At 47.6% G+C, this 20,822-nt stretch overlaps 6 protein-coding genes across 18 annotated transcripts; 4 read left to right on the plus strand and 2 right to left on the minus strand.

Annotated features, from left to right (window-relative positions):
• The first annotated feature begins 259 nt into the window (after positions 1–259).
• BtbVII (BTB-protein-VII) lies at positions 260–10,022 on the plus strand. 8 transcript variants are annotated; one of them, NM_139517.3, is made up of 7 exons: positions 260–301; positions 1,242–1,767; positions 1,829–2,456; positions 2,542–2,786; positions 2,878–2,986; positions 7,572–8,755; positions 8,814–10,022. In NM_139517.3, exons 2-7 carry the CDS (start codon positions 1,597–1,599, stop codon positions 9,198–9,200), a joined length of 2,724 nt encoding a protein of 907 aa, NP_647774.2. In that variant the 5' UTR covers positions 260–301; positions 1,242–1,596; the 3' UTR covers positions 9,201–10,022. The 8 variants fall into 7 exon arrangements, with proteins under 8 accessions (NP_647774.2, NP_001261356.1, NP_001261355.1 ...); NM_001259661.2 differs by lacking the exons at positions 7,572–8,755; positions 8,814–10,022 and adding an exon at positions 4,069–5,839; NM_001274427.2 differs by lacking the exons at positions 7,572–8,755; positions 8,814–10,022 and adding an exon at positions 4,069–6,548 and having other exon boundaries at positions 2,542–2,798.
• Positions 10,023–10,098: 76 nt separating this feature from the next.
• ND-30 (NADH dehydrogenase (ubiquinone) 30 kDa subunit) lies at positions 10,099–11,192 on the minus strand. Its single transcript, NM_139518.3, has 3 exons — positions 11,023–11,192; positions 10,888–10,962; positions 10,099–10,829 (listed from the first exon to the last, which is right to left on the minus strand). Exons 1-3 carry the CDS (start codon positions 11,084–11,086, stop codon positions 10,171–10,173), a joined length of 798 nt encoding a protein of 265 aa, NP_647775.1. The 5' UTR covers positions 11,087–11,192; the 3' UTR covers positions 10,099–10,170.
• Positions 11,193–11,604: 412 nt separating this feature from the next.
• Positions 11,605–13,633, plus strand: CG15812 (uncharacterized protein). Of its 2 annotated transcripts, NM_079173.5 has the most exons (2): positions 11,605–11,713; positions 11,785–13,633. In NM_079173.5, exons 1-2 carry the CDS (start codon positions 11,711–11,713, stop codon positions 13,336–13,338), a joined length of 1,557 nt encoding a protein of 518 aa, NP_523897.2. In that variant the 5' UTR covers positions 11,605–11,710; the 3' UTR covers positions 13,339–13,633. The 2 variants fall into 2 exon arrangements, with proteins under 2 accessions (NP_523897.2, NP_728817.1); NM_167991.2 differs by lacking the exon at positions 11,605–11,713 and having other exon boundaries at positions 11,721–13,633.
• Positions 13,634–13,793: 160 nt separating this feature from the next.
• rasp lies at positions 13,794–15,466 on the plus strand. The gene has a single exon (NM_079174.2). The coding sequence runs from the start codon at positions 13,813–13,815 to the stop codon at positions 15,313–15,315; it is 1,503 nt and encodes a 500-aa protein (NP_523898.1). The 5' UTR covers positions 13,794–13,812; the 3' UTR covers positions 15,316–15,466.
• On the minus strand, positions 15,400–17,864 carry Asciz (ASCIZ zinc finger protein). 2 transcript variants are annotated; one of them, NM_001274428.1, is made up of 4 exons: positions 17,756–17,864; positions 17,576–17,665; positions 17,192–17,515; positions 15,400–16,878 (listed from the first exon to the last, which is right to left on the minus strand). In NM_001274428.1, exon 4 carries the CDS (start codon positions 16,687–16,689, stop codon positions 15,523–15,525), a length of 1,167 nt encoding a protein of 388 aa, NP_001261357.1. In that variant the 5' UTR covers positions 16,690–16,878; positions 17,192–17,515; positions 17,576–17,665; positions 17,756–17,864; the 3' UTR covers positions 15,400–15,522. The 2 variants fall into 2 exon arrangements, with proteins under 2 accessions (NP_001261357.1, NP_647776.1); NM_139519.4 differs by lacking the exons at positions 17,192–17,515; positions 17,576–17,665; positions 17,756–17,864 and having other exon boundaries at positions 15,400–16,702.
• On the plus strand, positions 16,795–20,694 carry CG32280 (uncharacterized protein). 4 transcript variants are annotated; one of them, NM_001299998.1, is made up of 3 exons: positions 16,795–17,003; positions 19,556–19,879; positions 19,949–20,694. In NM_001299998.1, the coding sequence occupies exons 2-3, from the start codon at positions 19,593–19,595 to the stop codon at positions 20,052–20,054; spliced, it is 393 nt and encodes a 130-aa protein (NP_001286927.1). In that variant the 5' UTR covers positions 16,795–17,003; positions 19,556–19,592; the 3' UTR covers positions 20,055–20,694. The 4 variants fall into 4 exon arrangements, with proteins under 4 accessions (NP_001286927.1, NP_728819.1, NP_728818.1 ...); NM_167993.2 differs by having other exon boundaries at positions 16,795–16,868; NM_167992.2 differs by having other exon boundaries at positions 16,795–16,835.
• The last annotated feature ends 128 nt before the right edge of the window (positions 20,695–20,822 follow it).

The raw sequence follows: 20,822 nt of genomic DNA on the forward strand, positions 1-20,822 counted from the left end.
AAATTCGCGAGTCACCAAGGGAACCGAACTGGTTCCGTTAAGTACGAACAATGCGGGGAAAGTGTGGCAACGCCGATTGTGATTCATCAGATGTATAACCGAAGTCAACATTTTAAAACAACAATTCAAATGTTAACCATTTAAATACAATAAACAAATTATTTTAAAATTTGGGACAATCTTTAACAATTGGGATACTAGTTTTGATCTAGGACTGGTCACACTATTAAGCGACCTGTCAACTCGTTGTATACAAAGTTGCCATATAGTCACAAAAATCTTTCGCATAAAGAAGTAAAACGTAAGAATTTTCATATGCGTTTTTCGCCAGGAAATCCGCATTAAAATAATGTAAAAAGTGGTAAAAAAGTTGGCGCAAAGAGTGAGCCAGTCAAAGGCATTGAAATTCAGCTCGCTCTAACAGTTTTCGGCGTTGTTTTGCCCCTCGCATAAATTTGTTGCGCGCCATTTTGTTTTTGGAAAGCAAAAGAAAAAGAAGAAATACAACAGCAAAAACCTACCACAAAAAGTCAAAGTTTGTAAAAGCGATAAAAAGCAAGAGGAAAAGGAATTCTGTGGGGGGAAAAGCGAGTGAATAACATGTGGCGGCTTGGCTAGTTCGAGCATCATCTTTGTGCCTCTAAAAGACATACGAAAATAACGCGCGACATGCACATAAATAAATACGACTGAAACACTGAAAACTGAAAATATCGATACGATGAATAAACGAAGAAGCAGCGATTAGTACGTCGTCGGCGGTCGTCTGTGTGGGTGAGAGAGTGAGGAAGACGGGAATGGGGAAGGCGATTAAGTGCGAAAGAGATGGAGGAGCGCGGGGCGCGTATATAATTACGTCATAAGAATTAAAGAAAATTCAAGGTCTACAGCACTGCGGCTATACAAAAAGCTATACGATTTCGTTACGTTCTCGGTTTTATCAAAAATAAAACTTTGGCCAGTGAGCAGCAACAACAACAAGTATGGCTGTTGTGTTCCAGTGTGTGTGTGTGTTGTGTTTCATTTTCGCGACTGTATAATTACATACACACGCAGTCCCGCCGATGTTGTTGTTTCTGTTTGATTTTTTATTGTAAGCGAGAAGAGCGCGCAGCTGTGAAAAGCAGATGAGAGAGAGAGAGGAAGAAAGCGAGAGAGTGGAATTTGTTGTTGAGCAATTTGTGTAACCATCGATAATGTTTGATTTATTTAAACCCCATTTTTATTACCCCTTTTTGCAGTGACTCGCGATGCGTGCGGCATAGAAGTCGTCGCCCCCCAAAAAACCGTGATCCCGACCCCCCACACGCACACACACATGTACAGACTGCGATTGTTCATAAATTTAAATTGATTAAAAGTCGGAGCGAAAAAGTAAAGCGAACAAAACACCGGAAAGCAAGGAAAATTAATAAAAATCAATAGAGGCGAGCGGGAGGCGATAAAAAGTGTTATCAGTGCGAATTAATTGGCTACGAAGAAGGAAAGAAGCAGGAGGCGGAGGAGCGGGAGCAGGAGGAGGAGGTTGCTCCGGAGATTGAGGTTTAGGGAGCTCCAAATCCGCATCCCGGACGCGGATCCGGACCCCTCGACATCATGTCCGTGCAGCAGTTCTGCCTGCGGTGGAACAACCACCAGCCGAACTTCATCTCCGTGTGCTCCTCGCTGCTGCACAATGGCACCCTGGTGGACGTCACCCTGGCAGCCGAGGGTCGCCAACTACAGGCCCACAAAATAGTGCTATCCGCCTGCAGCTCGTACTTTCAGGTAAGTTGGAGATCGCCGCAGCGTATATCCCTTACGAATTACACTCAAATGTGTTCGACAGGCTTTGTTCACCACAAATCCGTGCCAACATCCCATTGTCATCCTGAAGGACGTGCAGTACGATGACCTAAAGACCATGGTGGACTTTATGTACTACGGCGAGGTAAATGTGTCGCAGGAGCAGCTGCCGCACATCCTCAAGACCGCCGAGATGCTCAAGATCAAAGGCCTAGCGGAGATGCCAACGGATCCGGCCAATCTTACCAAGTCGGATAGCAAGTCCTCCACCGACGGCACCGAGATGGTGGGCGGTGCGGGAGTGGGCACTGGAGCGGGCAACTCGGCTGGCAGCCTGGGAGCCGGCAGTGGAAGCAGCGTCGGCGACTCCCTGTGGAGCAGCAGCGAGGCCCAACAGTTCCAGCAGCAGCAGCAACAGCAGGCCCAGCAACAGGCACAGCAGCAGCACCATCACCACCAGCAGCAGCAGCAGTTGCAGCAGCAACAACAACAGGCGCAGCAGCAGCAACAACAGCAGCAGCACCATCACCACCACCATCAGCAGCAGCAGAGCGGACAGGCGCAGGCGGCGCAGACGCATCACCACCAGATGCGACGTACGCCGTCGCCTTTGAGCGCTGGAACCTCGCCGGCCACCAGGCGCAAGCGCTTGCGCAAATCCTCGAATAACGGTGAGTTGGAGTTGGGTAAAGCATCGTCGTGATAGATCCAAAATTGTAAGGTCTCAAAAAATAACCGGTTTTCGTAATAACGCAGGTTCTGGCGATCGCAACAACGCGGAGGAGCAGCACAACAGCTCACTGGACGCGGGCAGTGGTGCCGGCAACGCCGGTCTCAGTCTCGCCCAGATGAACCAGATGACATTTGGTGCGGGCGGCGGCTTGGCCGGCCACTCACTGCACGCGGCTAAGCTGCTCAAGGAGTCGGCCAGCGCTGAGCTAGAGCAGCAGCCGCAGGACTCGGATCTTGACGATGGACACGGACACTTACACATGCAAATTGTAATGAAATTGGTCACGTTAACCTTGTACCCTCGTCCGCATGAGCAAAGTCACTAATTGTTTTCTTTTTCTTCTCGGTGCCCACGTGCAGAAGCCCGAAGTCGACATTGGCGGCGTGAACCAAACGATGCCCTTGGACATCTCCGGCGGTACCACACCATCCGAGCACGATGCGCCGAACTCCCAGTCCTCGCACTCGGGTAAGTCGCAATTGGAAATCAAAAGCCAGCACACTGTTCCATCAAAGCTCATTGTTCATCGGGTAGGGATCTCATTCGCCAGGTTGGATTCTTTTTTTTTATCGTTTCTTAGTTTTGTTTGCCTTGATTACTTTAAAAAACACAAATCACGGACAACTTAACTGCAATTCGTAGTCAAAAGAAAGCTGACACACTATAGACTAAGCAGGAGTCAAGAGGGAAAACGTGTATAGATCAGAAATGACTTGACTTTTTTGAAACGAGCATGACTGAAAGAACATAGCTTTACAATGTTGGTATCATTTGCGAACTGACTAGGGGTTCACTGAACTGATAAGCACTGTCACCTATGTTCTCTTAAGCAAATCAATGTGAAATCTGAACCACTGTGTACTCTCGATTCATCGAAATAATGCCCACAATCATACTTCATCTGCATATCTCACACACGAACGGTGCCATTTCGAAACAATTTCAGTACACAGCGCTTGGAGAAATGAATGCTAAAGCTAAATATGAGATCTAGTATACCGATTATTCATTACTGATTTACCGACTAAGTGCAACGAAATAATTGTGAAATGCCGAAATTTTCTATGTTTAACTATTATTGTGTATTGTATTCCAAAAAACCGAATCCTGCCTGAACTTGGGAATGGGAGAGAGCTAGCACAAAGTCCAAAACAAAAACTAAAACTTCCAAAAACTAAATCTATGATTTGTTTTTCAATTGTTCATTCTCGATTTGCGTTTACTTGCGTTTTTTTGATTTTTGTTTTGTGGGAATTTCCAAAACAGCGGTTTCCGATGATAATGATTTAGCCTTAGCAATCTTTCCTCTACTACTTACCTCTATTGTACCTATCTAAGAACTGCCTCAGAACCTATAAACTGTCTCAGTACCAACACAACTGAACTAAGATCAAACCTGACCTGACCAGACTCAAACAGACCCAATCCCGATCCATTAGAGCTAGGAGAGAGCGATCTCAACTTCAATTTCGATCGAAATGCCCCAGTAACCAGTACCAGTAACAGAACCAATCTTTCATTCGCTGTCTCTCTCTCTCTCCCCTTCCCAGGTCTGCAATGGACAGTTGTTGATTCCAACTATCCGCGCTTCTCCCTGCCCGCCTGCCAGTCCAACTTGTTGGGCAACGGCGGAGGCAGCGGTGGTGGTGCCGGTAGCCAGAGCAGTGGTGCGAATAGCGCCGGCGGCGTCAATAGCGATCAGCGGCAGCAGCACGAAGCCCAGCAGCAGGCCACGCAACAGCAGCAGCATCTGCAGCAGCTGCACTACCAGCAGCAGCAACAGCAGGAGCAGGCCTCTGCCTCCGGACAGGCCTACTCGTCGCAGATCATTACCGTGAACAACCTAGTCGGAAGCTATGCGACGGCGGCCCAGAACCTTTCGCCCACCTCGCCCAATGAATCAAACATGGTGCAATCGGTCTACAGTCAGGGTCCGACGCCCACCCAATCCCCCGTGCACGCAGGAGTCGGTGGAGCAAGTGCGGCTGGCGGAGCAGCGGGCAATGCCAGTGCTGGAAACGGTGGAGCCCCTGGAGCGGCCAACCAGGTGGTGAAGCGCAAGAGATCGGTGAATCCGCAGGGAGACGAAAACTTTATCCGAGCCCTGGAGGCGGTACGCACGGGAGGTATCGGATTCTGCAAGGCGGCACGACTTTACGGAGTGAACAACAGGACACTCTGGCTGGAATACAAAAAGCGTGGCTATCCGGTGTCACGTCCCAGCATAAAAGCGCGTGTGGTCAAACAGGAGCCGAATCTGTCGCCCTCGCCGACGCCATCGACGAATCAGGGCGATGACAACACCAACGAAACGCTCGGCATGCAGATACCACCACAGGCGGAGACTCCGACACCTTCGCTCATGTGCACATCGCACCACACTGGCCTGGGAAGCGGAGCTGGAAGTTTGCCGGCCGGAGGAAACTCGCACCCAGCGATCGGGGTGATGAGCCTGTTCGATCCTCGATACATGGATTCGCCCGGCAATGTGCACTCGATGACGCGGCAGCGTTACATCGAAGCCACCGGCGGCGGAGCAGGTGCGGGAACGGGCGCAGGCACCGGCACCATCAACGTTAATCCGACCACCGCCATGAATCTACAGAGTATTAACTTCAACTCAATATAGAATACGATTTCGAGCCAGGCGGGGACGGCCACTCTGCTCCAGGCAGCCGCCGTAATGGCCGCCAGCGAGCCAGCGGAATCCCTGAGCATATCAGCCATGCCCGTCTCCGTTCCAATGGGCATGGCGCACAGTTTCCTCATCAACAACTTCGTAACGGTGGCTGCACCGCCGGTGGCCACGGTGACCAGCACGGGCCTGCAGTACTTGGACAAGTCGTAGGTCCGGACACCGAGCCCCCAAATTGATCGATACAGGTATTAGAGAAACGGCAGCAATCTACTGTATATATAGCGGACCGCTTGTACGGCACAGTGGCAATATATGCAGCGATATATGCCGACCCAGGATGGCACAGAAGTGGAATCGGATTCCTGCGCTGAGCTGAGCTGAGCTAAGCGAAGCAGGAGGATCGCAAGGAAGTGAGGCGGAAGTGAACGGCGAGGAGCGAAGCGAGTTAAGAGAGCAGGCAAGCCGGCCGCACTTGTAATAATACTTTCATAGAACCTAATTCCTTGAGCTAAACGTTTTGAACCCTACATTTTTACGATTGTTAACTAAGAAATCGGTAGTGCAGATCTTCGATATACATACATATATATATATATATATAGCTATATAGCTATATTACGTGTAAAAGAATAATGTAATTGTACATAAATTATAAAATTTTATTAGTGTTAATCGCGAACATCAAATGATTTGTAAGCAACTGCAGCTAAAAAGTGGTGCTGTGTGCCAGCAGCCGACACAAACCTTGCGGAATCCGCTCCATATTCCACTTTTTGTAATGCAAGCAAGCAATGGACTAAACCAAAAATTCTATCTGTAATCGTAATGATAAACATTAAGGACAAAATGAGATTTATTGGCAATTTCTGGCGAAAATTTCCCACATCCTGCGGTTTGCTAGGCTCTGGCGCATCAGAAATAAGTTTTCTTCCTCGTTTCGAAAAGAATTTAATTTCTGCACTTGTGTTACAATAGCAAATACCAGTATGTAGGAACTCCCCGTGAGCATTATATTTAGCTTCCTATCAATGTGAGACCATTTTCTGTGTACAGTGACGCAAGTCCACTCTATTCGAAGCATAAGGTAATCGTTGGCGACTCCCGACTCCATGCCGCAGAATGTCAAGAGCAGGGAGATCCGAGGATCGCTGGACCGCGTACAATAGACTAAGATACTAGATCGACGGAGGAGGAGGAGCATGTAAGCGAACCGGATATGTATGATAAATATGTACCAACCAATATATATGTATATATATTTATATTTGTGAATGTATCCACACATTTTTTCATTTCCTTCTGAGTTACTCAAGGTGTCAATTCCTGTTTTTATGGCTGCGCTGGCACCTGGTCCTACGGTGATCGACTCTAGGTTATATATTTTCAAATCCGACAACATATCTGAGAATGGGGCGTTTTCCAGGGGGACTCGTTTACTTCTGCACTTATTTGTACATAGGCAATGTACATATAGCGAAGCGACGAGATCGGTGACGGACTACAAGATACAGATACGCAAACAAACGAAACTTAAAGATAACTCGTAACCACCCAAAATCCTAAACGGAGACTGCAGCTAAAGGCAAATAGGAAACCAAAACAGAAACGAACACGGAAGGCGGAGATACGAACGATTCCGGTTTTGAATAACGATTACGTATAGTGTGTTTTTTTAAACGATTCATATGAATATTGTACTAATAGAGAACTTTTTATATTGTGTCAAGGCATACTAAGAACTAAGCGTGATTTGTTAGAAGTCATAGAGTAACGTAAACTTTGATAATGGACTTTTATTACTGTACACTCGCCCACACGCATCATATACCACGAAGGATCCCTACGATCCCAAGCCAACCCGATCCGATCCGATCCCAGACCACAGAACCACTGAAAAATACGAAACAACCAAACAGAATAGATCAGAACAGAACACGGATGAAACAATGCGAAAATAGCCGAAACAATAAGCAAATATTACTAACTCTGTTTCCTACAATTGCAAAGTACCAATAACTACGCTAGTTATGTGTGTGTTAAATATATATATAAATTATTTAAATCAGCGTAAGTGCATAAAGAACCGATTGTATTATAAGTTGCATGTACCATACCAAGTAATGCGCGCCACAAACGAATCCAATATCGCGATGGAACGAACATTCTAGACTGTAGTCGATGTGCAAGAAACGAATAAACTTTCAAAACTACAACATACTCCACCTGCTCCCCTGGCTTCATTTCACTTTTCCCATTCAGAAGGACACGGTTGCGAATAGTTTCAATTGAAATGATTTGGAAATGATGGACCCAACATATTCGCAATATTCATATTTCATAATGAATCTTGGGCAACCGTATCCACGCTTTTTAGGCCGGTTCAAAAACTAATCCTTTGACACTATTTTCTTACAGAACCCAGTCCGGCGCATGCTCCTCATCCGCCACATCCTCCGCTGGGGGCTGCGAGCAGCAGCAGCGGTGGCAGCGGAAGCTTCGAGCGCTCCTTCAGCATCGGAGGCGTCGGATCCGTCGAATGTGATCCAGATGGTACGCCCAGTTCGCCAGCGGTGATGGGCACCAAGCGCAACCGGGTGCTCACCCGTCAGCCGAGGGTGAAGCGGGACAGTGACAGCATCTCGTCCACGAATCAGATATCCCCGGATACGGCTGCCACGACGCTCGACTTTGATCCATTCAATGCTGCGGGCGCCACGAGTGCCACGGCCAGAGATTACTCTACGACGGGCTCGCATCATCTGCACCATCAGTCAGCTGTGCACCACCATCATCACCTGCTAACCGTTCCACCGCGGATCGAGCGCCATGCCTCTGAACCGGCACCCAGTTTGGCCCCCTCCACGCCGCACCTGCTCAGCGTGCCGTCCAGCACTCCCTATCTCATCAAGCAGCACTCGGATCCGTTGCTGCCTCGCCAGTCCGCACTGCACATGGCCGGATCCGGTTCTGGATCCAGTTCCGCGATGGCAACTGGCAGCAATCCGTTTGCCCCGCTGCACCGCCAATACTCGCATCCGTTGTCGGGTTCAAATGCCAGCTATGTCACTCCGGCGCCGCTTCACCATCCGCACCACATCTCACTGCCCGAGTCCATCTACGCCTCGGGGTCTCCGCCGCCGGCCGGCTCCTCGCAATACCTGGTGCCCACGCGCGTAGTGGCCTGTCCAGTGGTTTCTAGTGAAACGGCGGCAACGCCCACTAATGCCAGTCCCGGCTCCTCGTCGACAGTGTCGGCGGCCGTGTCTGTGGTTACCTCACCCAATGCGGGGCTACAGAACAGCGCCAGTAGGCATCCGTTGTCGCCCACTTTCTCCATTGGATCTGATGTGGCACACGAGCGAAGGTCTCCGCACTCTCCCTCCATCAGCAGATCGCAAGTCGTGGAGCGGGCGGGGAAGAATCCAGCAGAGGCCGCCAACGGAGGCGGTTCGAGGCTGCGGACTTCCAAGTCTGCCTCGGGCTCCATCACTGGCACCCATCTGCATCCCGGCCAGGCCACCATGAGCAGTTCGTTTGAGCATTTGCCCACGCTGCGTGTCAAGAACGAGGAACTGCAGCGATCGGTGTCTTCACCTCAGGTGAGTTGGATGTGTACCCGACCGAAAGATCACTCACACTGACTTACCTTTGTTGCAGACCCAACGGGAGATCATCACTCTCGAGAATCCGCGTTCTAGTCATTGTCCGGTCATTCGACCGGGTCCGGCGCTGGGCTGCAACTTCTGTTGGAACACCATCGACGGGCATGGACGCATTTTGCGCCGCAAAACGAAATACCATTGCCCGGAGTGCCAGACGAATTTGTGCATTGTGCCCTGTTTCCAGGAGTATCACGAGCGGCTGAACAACGAGGCGGCCGCTGCATCCAGTGGAGCGGCAGCGGGCGATAATCAGCTGAGCAGCAGCACGACGGGATCGGGGAGCAGCAGCAGTGGCAAGGCATCGCCGTACGTCTCCTCTGCCGGCAGTAGCAGCAGTGGAGCGGGTGCAGCTCGTCATTATACCAAGACGGAATCGATATAATCTGGAGCTGCCGTGACCAAGCCCGCATATTTGTATTTGTGACAGGACGGCCGCCGAAAGGTTGACCTCCATCAGACTAGAAGCCACGCATTGCTCGTCCTTCATTCTGGAACATGGTCCACACATGGCCGTCTGTCGAATTTGTTTTTTTGTCAGCAGGAAGCGCGAAAAACGCGCGCTCACGAACTGCACCCAAATTTTCATTTGTTGTCCCAGTCCCACTGTGCATCCGGCCCGGAGTCCGGGCACATGGACTGCGAGAGAGGGCGCCAGGTGGCGCCAGAGAATTGTTTTTTGAGCCGTGCCCAGATGCACGCTGCCATTGTAAAGTAACGAAAATCTTTTGGAACACCGTCGGAATGCGGGGTGAAAACTTTTTTAAATCGCTAAATGTAATAATATGTTTATGTGTGTGTATCTATGTACTATATGTGTATGTTCTTGTACAAAAAAAAAACCGAACTAAAATCTAACAAAAATAAAACGTTGACGACGGTGCAGCTCGAAGCTCGAATTACGATAAGGTTTTCACCAAGTACAACTATCACTACCACTACCCCAATCCGCTCCGGCCTAAACTTAAGTACGTCCTTGCACCTGTACTTTCGCCGGGCACCGCTGCGCAGGCGCACGAATTGTCTAGTGGCCCACACTTGTTTTACTTAACGTTTTATATCTATGTATGTATGTACGTATATGCACATGGCCCTCGAGGAGGTTTTCGGATGTGCTAGATCCGGCGAATTCGTTTAATTCTCAGTGTAAACTACCATGTATGTAAACAATACGGAAATCAATAAATACTTGTGACCCTCTGGTTTGATACGAATTGCGTTTTCATGTGGAAGTAGTTTAGGAACGAGCCAAGAAAGCTAAATAGCTAAGTAGACCGTCGTTTCCATTATGTTTAAACATCTCATAGTGATCACGTTTTATTGATCTAATTACCATTTAACAAACCGACTTCGGATTACTTCTTGGCTGGAGCCTGTGGCGGAACTACCTCGGCGGGGGGATTAGCGTTGCGGAAGTTGGGGAACTGTTCCCAAGGCGCCGACAAGTCAAACTTCCTGAACTCCTGGGCCAACTCCAAGGGCTCGCAGACGACTCGCTTCTTCTCATCATCGTAGCGCAGCTCTACGTAGCCGGACAGCGGGAAGTCGCGGCGCTGGGGATGTCCCTCAAAACCGTAATCGGTCAGGATGCGGCGCAAGTCGGGATGGTTGGCAAAGAACACGCCGTACATGTCCCAGATCTCACGTTCGTACCAGTTGGCCGCCTTATGCACCTCGCAGGCGGAGTCCAGAGGAGTCAGCTCATCGGTGTAGGTCTTAACGCGGATGCGCGAATTGTAGCGCAGCGAGAGCAAATTGTAGACCACCTCGAATCGGTTCTTGCGACAGGGCACATCCACGCCGGCAATGTCAACCAGGTTGGTAAACTGCGCCTGATGATGATCCTTAAGGAACTGCAGCACGGGCACCACGCCCTCTGGCGCAATAAGCACCTCCAGCTCATCGCCGGCGGTCAGCTGCACCTTCTGCACGTACTTGGGCAGGCACTCGGCCACATAGCGCCCGAAATCGGAGAGATGCGAGCGAGCGACTGCGTCCGGCTGGCGGACAGTGGCTGTGGGTGGAATGTCTTACATGTAATTGACACCGCGATAAAGTCGACTTTTACCTACGCTTATCCGCCTTCTTAGGCTCCACTGGCGTTGTACTGGCCATCCGAAGAGCAGTGGATCCAGCAGCGGGCACCACTGATTGTTGAAGGGTTAGAATAGATCAGTTGAAGCTCTAGAGGCAAGGCATTTACCAACCATGTTTGGCCGACAGAGCGGCGACTGCGGCACGGGCACCCAGATTCCTGATTAAGGCCGCCATTCTACAAACTGTTCAATATAAATTCAACAATTTGCTCCGTTTTTGACAATTTATGTAATGCTAAAATGTCAATATAGTTGTTGGAGCCTAGGGTTGTCAGTGCGCCAAATTAATCTACTCGACAGCCCTACTTCGGTATTTTGACAATTTCGGTACAACACAAATACCGCACATACATTATTGTATTTCGTGTACGTTAACACCGAATTATTCTTCATTAAAAACCTCAACATTTTTTTGGAATATTTGCTTAAATGATTTATATAAAAAATAAATATACCCTACTACTTGATTTATTATTTAATTAAAAATACCAACACGTTCCTTGAAGTACAGCAGATGGAAAACATTTACAATTATTCTTCATTACCAACCACAAAACTTTTCTAGAATATTTGGTTAAATGATTTTTAAAAAAAAGAAATGTACCCTACTACTTCATTTATTATTTCATTAAAAATACCAACACGTTCCTTGAAGTACATCTCATGGAAAACATACCGAAATACCGAGATCTTAGGTGCATTCGACTACCCTGGCTGAAAACTGTGACAACGCGTTGCGTTTGGAATTGCGAGAATTGAAAACTTCTTGGAAATCAATTGGAAATCAAAACACAACAAGATGGTAAGTGAAACGCGTCCTCCCAAATCCCCGGGATAAGTGAAATTTAAATCTACAATCGTCGCCGTTTGCAGAATCATCTTAAGTGGATGGGCCACTCATCCACGATAATGGACATCCAGCGCTCGCTGCGTAATGATAATCAGCACTGCGAGGTGGTGCTGGCCTCCAGGGACGGCGTTCGAGTGCGCGCCCATCTATTCGTGCTAAGCACTTGCAGCGAACTGATGCGCAACCTCCTGGTGGACGTTCCGCGCGGCCAGGAGGCAACCATAATGCTGCCCGACATCCGCGGAGATTTGCTGGAGTGCATGCTGTCCTTCATTTACATGGGCGAGACTAGCCTGCCCTCCGCGTCGCTCCCCGAGTTCCTGGAGGCCATTAACCTCCTCGGCATCAAATCTGCCATCAGCTTTGAGTGCAATCCATCGGCTAGTCCACCCAGTGTCGATGTAGAGAACCATTCGTTAGCCGTGGAGTCGGCCAAGTCCATTACAGGACTCCAAATCGCTGAGGCCGAGCTGCTGGACGACGAGGAAGAGCCACATCCGATGGTCTCCGTCCCAGCCACTACACTCGCGGGTTCTCAACACCAGCCCAGCCATTCCAGTCGGTCATTGGAGTACATTGATGTCTACGAGCCGCCGAAGATCACCTACTCCATCGAGCACATGGACGGAAGTTCCAGCGGCAACCAATTTATACTCACCGAGAACACGGGCACTTTCACCATAACGCAGTCAGCATCGAGTTTGTCCAAAATTGAGGCAGATGAAACGGGTACCAGTGGCGCTGAAGTGGACCTGGGCGATGATGACGTGGATGCGGACCTTGCTGAGGATTCTGAGGAGCACGAATCACAAATGATCGACGAGGAGTTCGCGCAAGCCGATCCTCTTATGGAACTAGAAGCTGGTACTGAAATGGACGACGATGACGACGTGCACGACCAACTTGTGGACGAGGAAATAGACGATAAGCCCCGCAAGTTGGGCGGGGGAAAGACGCGAATCCGTCGCCCCATAAGTGCGAAGGCTGTCAAACGATTGTCCGATTGCAAGCCAACGCGAATCCAGCAGTTCGCAGCTCTGAAACGTGAGGTAAAAGACGATATCAACGATGCTTTGGATCTGGCGGCCGACGCGGTTATCATCGAGGGCTTAAGCCTACAAAAGGCCGCCGACCGGTTTGATATCTCCAAGACAGTCCTCTGGAGACGCGTGCGCACTAATCCCGCCTACATGCGAAACAATCGGGAACGACCATCCCTGCAAGAGGCCTACGAGCGACTGAAGAATGGACATTCTTTAAAGAGCATCAGCAGTGAGTTGCAAATCCCCATGTCCACGTTGCACAGACACAAGGTTCGTCTGTCCGCCCAGGGACGCCTGCCCAACTTCGTGTCCTGCCGAAAGCGCGACAATACGCCCAAGGATGAGCTGCGCGACAAATTAGCCAAGGCGGTGCATGCCTGCCTGAATGAGGGAATGTCCCAAAACCACGCGGCCAACCTCTTCGAGATCCCCAAGAGCACGCTCTGGAGACACCTGCAGCGACGCACGACGAGCCAGAATAAAAAGGTCAAGAAGGAATTGAAGGCCAATTACGGAGACGATATGCTAAACTAGAAATAAGCCTTCGGAGTTCTGGTTTTACAAACGTTCAGCTGGAATCAATAAGTTACCATTAAGAAGCCATAAGCATAGGGTTTAACTTCATGTTGTCCCATCAGTGTATGTACATCAACCATATCCTATCTCCTGATGAAACCAAAATTGAGTCCGGAAGAGCAGCAAGAGATGCTATTCTAGAGGTAGTTTTGTAGACTTAGTTCTATATGTAGATACCATTACCATTTTAACTGCTGCTCTTTTATTGTTCACTCCATCGTAATTGGTTAATTAAATACAACCAAAAATTAACAAAAACTTCTTTTTAAATGGGTCAAATTTATAACATGAGAGAAATATGTACATGCATGTAATTAAAATGCCGGTACTCTTCTCCAGCAAGGGTATAAAAATATCGATATTTTCGCTGGTTTTTCACATCCCTATCGCAATCTTTTCCCGGAATGAAGAGTCCAAATCGGTGGTGTAGTGATGTCAAGGTTACCAGACCGATCCCTGCTCACCCGCTGCGAAATTTTCGTCTACTTCGGGGTCTATATAGCGTATATAGTTGTGGGCCTGTACAAGATCTATGGGCTGCGGGATCACATAGTCAAGGAGGCAAAGTTCCAGTTTCCGGAGGGCTGGAGTTTGTATCCTTTTTCCCAGCGGCGTCGGGATGACAGCAACGATGAGCTGGAGAACTTTGGAGACTTTATCGTCAGCTTTTGGCCCTTTTACTTGCTGCACGTGGCTGTCCAAGGATTCATACGCTGGAAACGTCCCCGCCTTCAGTGTCTGGGATTCATCGGCGTCTGTGCCTTGGCTCTTAGTGTAAACCTGGACTGGTCATCGATGGTACTACTAGTCACATTGATAGCCAGCTACTACATCGTTTCCCTGCTCTCACTAAAATTTCTCGTGTGGCTTTTGTCCGCTGGCTGGATACTGTGCATCAATGTGATGCAAAAGAATGTCTGGTGGACAGATCGCGTTGGTTACACGGAATACGTCCTGGTGATTGTCACAATGTCCTGGAGTGTGCTTCGCGGATGCAGTTATTCCCTGTCCAAGATTGGAGCTAAGCAGGAGGATCTTACGAGATACAGCCTCGTCCAGTATCTGGGCTACGCCATGTACTTTCCCTGTCTGACCTATGGGCCGATCATTAGCTACCAGAGGTTCGCAGCCCGGAGGGAGGATGAAGTGCAAAACTGGCTGGGATTCGTCGGAGGAGTCCTGCGCAGCGCCATATGGTGGTTGGTGATGCAGTGCGCCCTCCACTATTTCTATATACACTACATGTCGCGGGATGTGCGAATGGTGGAGATGATGGACTCGGTGTTTTGGCAGCACTCCGCCGGCTATTTCATGGGCCAGTTCTTTTTCCTGTACTACGTGGTGACATACGGCTTGGGAATAGCTTTTGCTGTGCAGGATGGCATCCCAGCGCCCAATAGACCGCGCTGCATCGGACGCATCCACTTCTACTCGGACATGTGGAAGTACTTCGATGAGGGTCTGTACGAATTCCTTTTCCAGAACATTTACGCAGAGCTGTGCGGCAAGCGATCATCGGCAGCGGCCAAGTTCGGTGCCACCGCATTGACCTTCGCCTTTGTGTTCGTCTGGCATGGATGCTACACCTATGTGCTTATCTGGAGCATTCTGAACTTCCTCTGCCTGGCTGCAGAGAAGGTGTTTAAGACGTTTACCGCGATGCCGGAGTACCAGCGGTGGACACAGCGTCATCTGGGAGCCGTGGGTGCTCAGCGCTTGTACGCAATGCTGGCCACCCAGCTCTTCATTCCGGCCGCCTTCTCCAATGTCTACTTTATCGGCGGACAGGAGATTGGAGACTTTCTAATGCGTGGCGCCTATCTTAGTGGAGTGGGCAACTATGTGGCACTCTGCTTCTGCAGCTATTGTTTTTTTCAATGCTCTGAGTTGCTCCTGACCAAGTCGGATGGTCGCTCCAAGACCAAAACTTTTTGACCTCGCCAAAAGTCTGTCTAGATTTACGTGAATCTGACTACTTATGAACGAACTTGTATTATAAGACGGCTTTAGAATTGTTTTGTGTTTTCACAGAATAATAATTTACTTAATTTTCACTTTAACAAATAATAAATATATAATTGTATATAATACAATGAGTTTTTTATCTGTTCATTCTACCTTCCGCCTTCTCCTAGTATCCTTTCAGTCCAGCCACCTGGTTTGCGTGCAAGTGGACTGAAAGTTGTCGGGGAAGAGTTCGTCCATTATTTCATCGCATGTCTGCGTGTGCTGCGTGTTGTACAGACCATCTGGCCAGTGAGTTTGGGTTTGGATGTGGGACAGCCCCAGTTCCTCAAACAAATCGTCGCAAGTTTGGGTGTACATGTGGGCAGAGGTTTGCAAGTCAAACATAGGTTCAGTTTCTGAATACGCGTGGAAATGGCTTCCGACCGCAACAGGCTCCTGTTCCTCTGGGAAATCATCGGTCATCGTTCCTATGTCGCCTCTGGTGTCGGGCGTTTGGGTTTCTATATCGCGTAACAAGGGCGCCAGCACTTCGTTCCTGATTTCATTCAGATCGTCCTCCTCCGTTTGTGTTTCCATATCTAGTTTCTGGGATGACATCTCTAGCGCATAGGACACATCCATAATGGGCAGGAAACAAAGAATATGTTCCTCTGCAGCCGGTAAATTGGTATCCAGTTCAAGAGTGGAGGGCATATTGGCCTCCGGATTGGGTATTTCAGCATATAGTTCAGTAACCCCCGCCAAGTTGGAAGGCAGGTTGTTAATATATTCCTCTGACGGATGTAAATCACTGCCTGTTTTCAAACTGTGGGCGGTTAAGGAATCTGCAGAAACGGGAATTGGCTGTGGATTCAGCCTTTTCCATGTGGCCAGCGAGGGTATGGGAACCTTGTCGGATTCGTGATGCACCAAATGGTTCTTGCGCCGCATGTGGGTCCTGAGGCCAGCCTTGCTGTTGTAGGTCAGTTCACACACTGGACACTTGTGTTTTGAGCACTGATGCTTCTCCAGATGGTGCTGCAGCAGGAATTTCCCGCCGCACGCCAGGCACTTGTAGTTCTTGTCCAGGTGGCTCTTCTGGTAGTGCTGTCGCAGCAAGCGCAAGCTGGTGAAGCTGCGGGCTCCCTTGGTAGCCACATGGTAGATGCACTTTTCCACGGGGCAATGGAATGCGACAATTGGCCCGATCACAGAGGGTGGGATAACCTCCTGGTGGCGCCGTCGCAGGTGCAGCTGATAGTGACTGAGGTTGCCAAAGACAAGACTCGGACATCTCTCGCACCTGTGCTCCCTAACGGGCATTAATTCCCGAATATCCGGCGTGTGTTTTTCGCTGTGCATTTCGATGGCACTTCTATTGTATGGGAACGGAATGCAATCGATACAAGAAAAATCGAAAGTTATCGATTGCCTTGCTACGGTATTTCTGAACGATACTTGTAACGGTCACTCTGCAACGTATCTCTCTCGGGGTAGTAAAATACGAGGTAACGATCACTTTCGAAAGAATATTTGTGCAGGTGCGACAAGCTAAAAATAACAACCAAATATGGGCAGCGAAGAAAACGGGCCCAAACATATTTAGATAAAACTCAAATCAGTTTAAAGTGGACCCTCGTATGTGCACTTATACTTATGCCGAGATGTATCTGCGTGTGCGTCCGAATAAAAAGTACTTTAAATTTAAGCGCAAATTAAATCGGAATATTTTTCTGTGGTTATATGTGCTATATGGTGTAATCCATCGCATGGTGTAGTGTGATAATATCGAGATATTTAATTACCAACGAATGCAACAAGCTGTTTCAATCCAATCCACCCACCCACACCAACACACACACACCTGTAAACCCGTTGCCTGTTGCTCTTGTTTTGCCACGCCCCCCGCGTCCTTGCCGCGCCCTGAAGTGGTTATTTTTGGCGCGACTACGTCATCTGTGACATCTGAATCGGTCGAAAACATCTGGCGGTGCGAAAGATAGTGTGCGGAATACACATCATCCAAAGCAACTTCATCATCATCACGATCGTTATTGAATGGAGGGCTGGGTTTACAAAAAGCGATCTTAAAAGGGCGTACCCAAGGTCGTCCAAACTCGAATCCAGTTCTATCCACAAACAGTGCTTAGATTCCATAGTAATTGTGCGCAATTTCACCACAATTTACCTACAAAATGTGTACAATTATTCCATTTTCTGGTTTACCTACAATAGTAATTGGATTTACGTTAATTTCGTTGGATGAATACGGCCGGTGGGCCTTAAGTTCGATTCATAAAATTTGCATGCGGCACAGAGAAATACATGAAAACGCTGCCTGAAATTAACACAAAGGCTAAAATTAAATACATATTAAGGCGTTTTTAAATCTCTTCTGATCGCTTCGAGTGGCAGACCTTGTACGCACATACGTACACAGCTGAATATTCTAATTTATCGCATACTCTTCCAAAAAGACGCATCAATTCGATAAGAAGGTTGCTCTGTACACGGGAAAATATTTCATTCTGCTTTTTAGATGTTCTCGAAATCGTTTTAAACTAGATAAGCGGCCTATTGCGATAGGATAAAGGGGATAAGATAGGTTTATTTTGGGTACTATTCAGCAAATCTACTGCTGAATCTTTACAAAACTCTTTTACGTGTTTTTTGTGATTAGATAGTCTGAAGAAACAAGTTGACTGCCGACATATATCAACCATTTTAACTACCGAAGGGAATTAGTTGTTGTCAGCACTAAACTCTGTGAGTTAAAGATCGCTTGGTCCAAAATCGCAAGGTTATCGCATTTGCAAAGCGAAGATTCATCCGAGCTGAGAAGATAATGAATGTCTGATGGCATGACGCAATCGGTGCGGTTGCACATAGGATGGATTTCTGGGGTAGTGTCTCAAAGTCTCAATTTATTTTCCAATTAATGCCAGCATTCAACTGATTTCGTTGCCCATGGCAATCTCCGGGAATTGGACTGGTAAATGGGAGAGTTTAAGTAGAACCTGGACGCCAGCAGATGCTAATTGCATTAACGAATTTGCTTCGATCGAGTGTAAACCAAATCGAAGCTGATTCAGCTGAGATCAATGCATATCGCCCACATACGTCATCGTACTCGTTCGTATATCTGATGTATCTGATGTACATAGCTGTGCTTCCGCCAAGTGCAGCTGGTTTCAGCCGTTGGCGTTCTGGCCAAGACCAAGACATCTGGTTATCTGACTTGGCCATATCTACTTCCGCCTGGCCTGCAGCTATGCGCTTCAGATATCTATATCTGTGTGCAATGGCTCCCTGAACGAATGGTGAAAGTTGGCGCAGTTTGGATTTGGATGAGGGGCAGGTCATTGTACACCAGCTCAAAAAGTTGAGCGCCTATTGTCGTCTGATATTCAGACATGTAAAGACAATTGCTCAATTGCATTAGCAGTTGTCGTCATACGAATACAATTGCCATATCTTATCTGAGTTTCCACCGAAAACTCCGATTGTTGCTCCCCAGTTTTGCATGTCTGCTTACAATCCCTTCATGGAATTTCAATTTGTAATTGCCTTGTGACCGCCAGCAGATTATTTTTCTCGTTTGCGACACGGAAGCGAATGTTTCGACGAGATTTTATTGAATAAATATTAAGCTTCTTGATTTGTATAGTCTGATTTAAGTTTATGCTTAGTCTCTTATTTTTATGTTTATTCTGCATAGGGTATATCCATGTGGAGTACTTTTTGAGATCTCTTTATGCAGACTTGCTCTCCAATAGATTCGAATGCGTGCCAATTGAGCGAAAGTGACTCATGGCGCCGTGGTTGTGGATGAGATGTTGACCATTGGGCTCTGTGCTATTTTCAGCGTCCATTTTCTTAATCAACTCAGTTCTGGTTGTTTACCTTTCTGAATTTGTAACTTTTAGTTTGATTTTTGCAAATTTTATCGCCATTCGGTTAAAAATTGGATTTGAAACATATTTTGATTTATAACTTAACTTATCTACATAAATTTCGCCTAGAAGGTACAAAAGGTTTTGCCACATTAACAAAAAGCAAAGCCAATTTTCTACTGATTGCGCAAATAGCTGTGGGAATTGTTTTAGTCGGGGAATTCCCGTGAGATTTTCTACTGATAATAGAAAATAAATCAATAGAATGCCAGAAATAAGGATATGAAAAGTGCCAGTTTTTTTTTTTAATTAAACTTAATTGCTTTTCTTTACAGACACTCAACCGCCAAGTGCATTTACTAGCCTAGCAACATGAGTAAACCTGGCAGTGCTCCTCCGCAGTTCACCTATGTGCCGCCCCCTTCGGCCCCGCCCTCTTACCAGGAGGCGGTGGGCGGAGTGAAGCCGGTGGGTCCATATACGCCCGTGGTGGCGCCCGCAACCACGGCAAATACCACGATTGTGACCACGGTTGTGCCCATTAGCCGCACTTCGACGCACATGATCTGTCCATCGTGCCATGCCGAGATCGAGACGACTACGCGCACCGAGCCGGGAATGATTGCCTACTTGTCCGGATTTTTGATTGCCCTATTTGGGTGAGTTTTGCCTGGCTTTCTGCATCCCCAAAGACGTCGAGTTAATGTTGTTCTTTCTTCCTCTCCTAGTTGCTGGCTGGGATGCTGCCTAATACCTTGCTGCATCGACGACTGCATGGATGTGCATCACTCGTGCCCCAACTGCCGCGCATATTTGGGGCGATACCGTCGATAGGATTGAGCGAGCAGGTCCAGCAAGGGGTTCCGTGGTGTAGATTGATTACTTTAAGCAAGCGTTTTTTGCCTTTATTTATTTAATTGTAGTAATATCATTTGGATTCCACAGCGAAGGCAGATGGAAAGAGCCAAGGCTTCCCTTAATCTAACGCTAACTCGCTAAATTGCTCCGCTGTTTTACATTTTGGTTCGCCCAATCCTTAATTGTTATGTGTATGTTTCTGCCACGCTAAAGATAGTAAATACGTATACATTAAAATATCCAGCGCTTCGCGGATAGGACAGCCACTATAAAAACTCAAATAATGAATCCGCCTTTCTAGGTACCCACATATGTATGTACAAGCCTGATTACGAGCACAAAAGTCGCTTGTGTGTCCATTTTGAAGAACAGGCCCTTTGATATTGCACAAATTGTAAATCTTTTGAAGTCCGTCTTATGTTTTTCGCACATTGTTTAATGAATAAATCGCTTAGAATGTAGTCAAAAGATAAAATACAACATATTTTTGTAACAAAGTGTAAATGTCTTCAGCGAAAGTGCATATTGTATACTGTGAAAGTTAATCTCCCTAATAATTAATCACGAAATCTATATAATTGACTTTTAATTTTTAAATAAACTTAAAAATGTCACCAAAGGTAGCAAGTGGATTGTTATAATTGGATAATTAAGTTCAGCTATGTTTATAATGATTAATAACTGAGTTATTTGGAAAGGAGTAGATGAATTCTAATATTTGTCTGAAAATGGAATTAATTATTA

Source organism: Drosophila melanogaster, chromosome 3L (assembly GCF_000001215.4).
Source record: "Drosophila melanogaster chromosome 3L".
Classification (NCBI taxonomy): domain Eukaryota; kingdom Metazoa; phylum Arthropoda; class Insecta; order Diptera; family Drosophilidae; genus Drosophila; species Drosophila melanogaster.